The sequence below is a fragment of the Salvia splendens genome, chromosome 5 (assembly GCF_004379255.2).
Source record: "Salvia splendens isolate huo1 chromosome 5, SspV2, whole genome shotgun sequence".
NCBI lineage: Eukaryota > Viridiplantae > Streptophyta > Magnoliopsida > Lamiales > Lamiaceae > Salvia > Salvia splendens.
In genome coordinates this window covers 37,921,832-37,924,761 of record NC_056036.1, presented here as the reverse complement: position 1 = coordinate 37,924,761, position 2,930 = coordinate 37,921,832, and the positions used below count along the sequence as shown (strand labels likewise).

Below are 2,930 nucleotides of genomic sequence, written 5' to 3'. Positions count from 1 at the left end.
GGTGTTAACTTTTTACCTATATGACGTACAAACCATGAAATAATTATAAATTTTTTTGTACCAATATGAAACAATCATAAAACTTTTTGTACCAACATGAAACAATGATGAAATGTTTTGTACTTCACATAGACTAAAAGTTAATGCATTTTAAACACATATAACGGAATATACTAAATTGAAATACAAAAGGAACTCTTTGTATGATTCATGTCAACTTCAAACCTTTTGTACTAATATAAATCAAATGTGATACATTTTATATGGGTTATGTATTTACCCCTGCAATTTCTCCACCATCAATATCCAAACTTTGAAAAAGGAAAAGGAAAAAGAAAAAAAAATAAGACCCGATTTCCAGTAAGGTCGTGGGTCCCAATCCCCAACCCCCTTCAGATAGACTTTTATATTTAAAGCTGTTAAAAAGTCAACTCTACCTCACTGGCTGTGGGCCGTTTTCCATCTCTCTAATCCAACGGCTCATTAATACCCTTTTGACTTTAGCACCCTCCTCTTGCGTACGTGTCAGGCCATGATTCGCCCTTTCCTTTGACGGCAAGCAGGCCATAAAGATAGACAAATTGCATCTTCAATTTGACTCTGCATTCCATTTCCCCCTATTTTATCCCTTTCACCGCATTTCAACTCTCTCTCTTTTCTCTCTCAAAATTGTGGGAGATGGCAGTGGAATTGATGCCGGGATACAATTTGACTTCCAAGATGGAAGTCAGCGCCGCCCAAGAAGCGGCGGCGGCCGGTCTCCAAAGCGTCGAGAAGCTCATGAGATTAATCTCTCACCAACAAACCGCCGCCGCCGATTATCAGACCGCGGCTGATGCCGCCGTCCACAAATTCAAGAAATTCATCTCTCTAATCGACCGGACTCCTCGGACCGGCCACGCCAGGTTCCGCCGCGGACCGGTCCAGAATCCCCCTCTCCAGCCGCAGAAAACCGAACTGGCCGGTCCATCCCCTAAAACAGAGGAGACCGCTCCCGCTTCGAGAATCTACTGCCCCACGCCGATTCAGCGCCTTCCGCCGCTGCCGCAGCCGAAGGCCGGACTCGAGAGGAAGGAGTCGTCGACGACGATAAACTTTTCGTCGCCGGCGACCTCCTATATGTCCTCCTTAACCGGCGACACCGACAGCCTGCAGCCGTCGATGTCGTCGGGGTTTCAGATCACTAATCTGTCGCAGGTCTCCTCCGCAGGGCGCCCGCCACTGTCGACGTCGTCGTTTAAGAGGAAGTGCAGCTCCATGGATGACGCCGCCACCGCCAAGTGTAGCGGCGGCTCGTCTCGTTGCCATTGCCCCAAGAAAAGGTCAGAAATTGAATTTGAAATTCGATTAATTAATTAATTAGTGATTATTGTTTTGATTGGGGTTTGTAATTAATTTTGAACAGGAAATCAAGATTGAAGAGAGTGGTGAGAGTTCCTGCAATTAGTATGAAGATGGCAGATATTCCACCAGATGACTACTCTTGGAGAAAATATGGTCAAAAACCCATCAAAGGTTCCCCTCATCCTAGGTAACTTCTCTTCTATTCGTATTCTTTATAGAAATTAAATTTCAAATAACTATATACTCAAATTTTGATTTTTAATAAACTAGCTCTATATTTTTGCCTAAGAATTTGGCATTACGAAAACAACATTGGAAAGTTGTTATTAATTGATGTCATTAAATCCATCTGTATTTGGTTGGATTTGTACACGTATCATTAGAAATTTGAATTGTATATTTGGTACTCATCCAATTGTTGACAACATTTGGTCAGGTTTAAGGCATGAATACGGATTAGAGATTGAATTTTGATTTTCTTTTTTCGGATTTTTATAGCATGTCTTACTTGAAACGTGACATGTGAATAGTATAGGTTATCGGAATTTATGGTCAATGACTCTCACCCTTTAGTGAGTGTCTTTGTAGGCAATTAATTCTTTCATCCTAGTGACGTGAGTTGGATATGTGACCTAGTTTTCAATTAGTGCCACTTGTTAGATGTTTCTTCTAGGACTTGTTTTTTCCTTTGTTTTGGTGAATATTTGTATCAATTTAATGGAATTACTTCAAAAATAGGGTGGATGAATTTAATTTTTGTCGAAAAATAATATTGGCATGTTAAATTTTCAGGGGTTATTACAAATGTAGTAGTGTAAGAGGATGCCCGGCACGAAAGCATGTGGAGCGGGCCTTGGATGACCCGACTATGCTGATCGTAACGTATGAAGGAGAGCATAATCACGGCCTTTCTAATATAGAACCACCAGCTCTAGTTCTTGAATCATCTTGATCTCATTCTGACGGCTGAGGATTCGCCTAGCAAGTCTCAATCAATCACCGCCGTCCAAGGGGTGTGAACAGATGGTCAACGGTGGAGATGGGAACAAAACTTTGGGGCCCCATTTTGTTTGATTTTTAGACTCTTTTTTCTTTTCATTTCTTTAGCACTCCAATCTCTTGATTCAAATGAAAGGGAGAGTGAGAGATGAGATATAGGAGTGGATTTGGTGGGAATTGAATCACCCAAGTTGAAGTAGTGGGATTTCTACTTTTCTTGTTCTCCTTGTTCTTGCAAATTGGGAAATATAAGAATGTTTTTTGTTATGGTGATGATGATTATGTATTGGTTATTTGGTTCTTTTATTTGATTTTTAAATGGTAGTGGGTTCTTATGTAGCAGCCCTATTATACTTCTTTGGAGTAAGTTTTGATTTTTTTTTCTTCAAAAGTTTTGATTTTTTTTTCTTCAACACTAATCTTTGAAAACAAATCTTTGTGTTAGTCAATGAGAGTAATGAGCAATTAAAGAATTAGTGGCTTCATCTTTAAGGGAGAGAGAATTAGCCCGATAGAGAATATGACTCATATTGTTAGTATAACAAAGACGGTAGAAGAGGCTAAAATGGCAAACGATACAGCCTCTG

The 2,930-nt window shown here is 40.2% G+C and overlaps 1 protein-coding gene across 1 annotated transcript; it reads left to right on the top strand.

Moving 5' to 3' along the window:
- The first annotated feature begins 606 nt into the window (after nucleotides 1–606).
- On the top strand, nucleotides 607–2,610 carry LOC121804827 (probable WRKY transcription factor 7). Its single transcript, XM_042204518.1, has 3 exons — nucleotides 607–1,322; nucleotides 1,406–1,531; nucleotides 2,137–2,610. The coding sequence occupies exons 1-3, from the start codon at nucleotides 679–681 to the stop codon at nucleotides 2,294–2,296; spliced, it is 930 nt and encodes a 309-aa protein (XP_042060452.1). The 5' UTR covers nucleotides 607–678; the 3' UTR covers nucleotides 2,297–2,610.
- The last annotated feature ends 320 nt before the right edge of the window (nucleotides 2,611–2,930 follow it).

Bases quoted from the DNA above. Each gene is read 5' to 3' on its own strand.
- LOC121804827 (XM_042204518.1), top strand. From the start codon at position 679: ATGGCAGTGGAATTGATGCCGGGATACAATTTGACTTCCAAGATGGAA. The intron at 1,323-1,405 runs GTCAGAAATTGA...AATTTTGAACAG, and splicing joins TGCCATTGCCCCAAGAAAAG to GAAATCAAGATTGAAGAGAG. The intron at 1,532-2,136 runs GTAACTTCTCTT...TTAAATTTTCAG, and splicing joins AAAGGTTCCCCTCATCCTAG to GGGTTATTACAAATGTAGTA.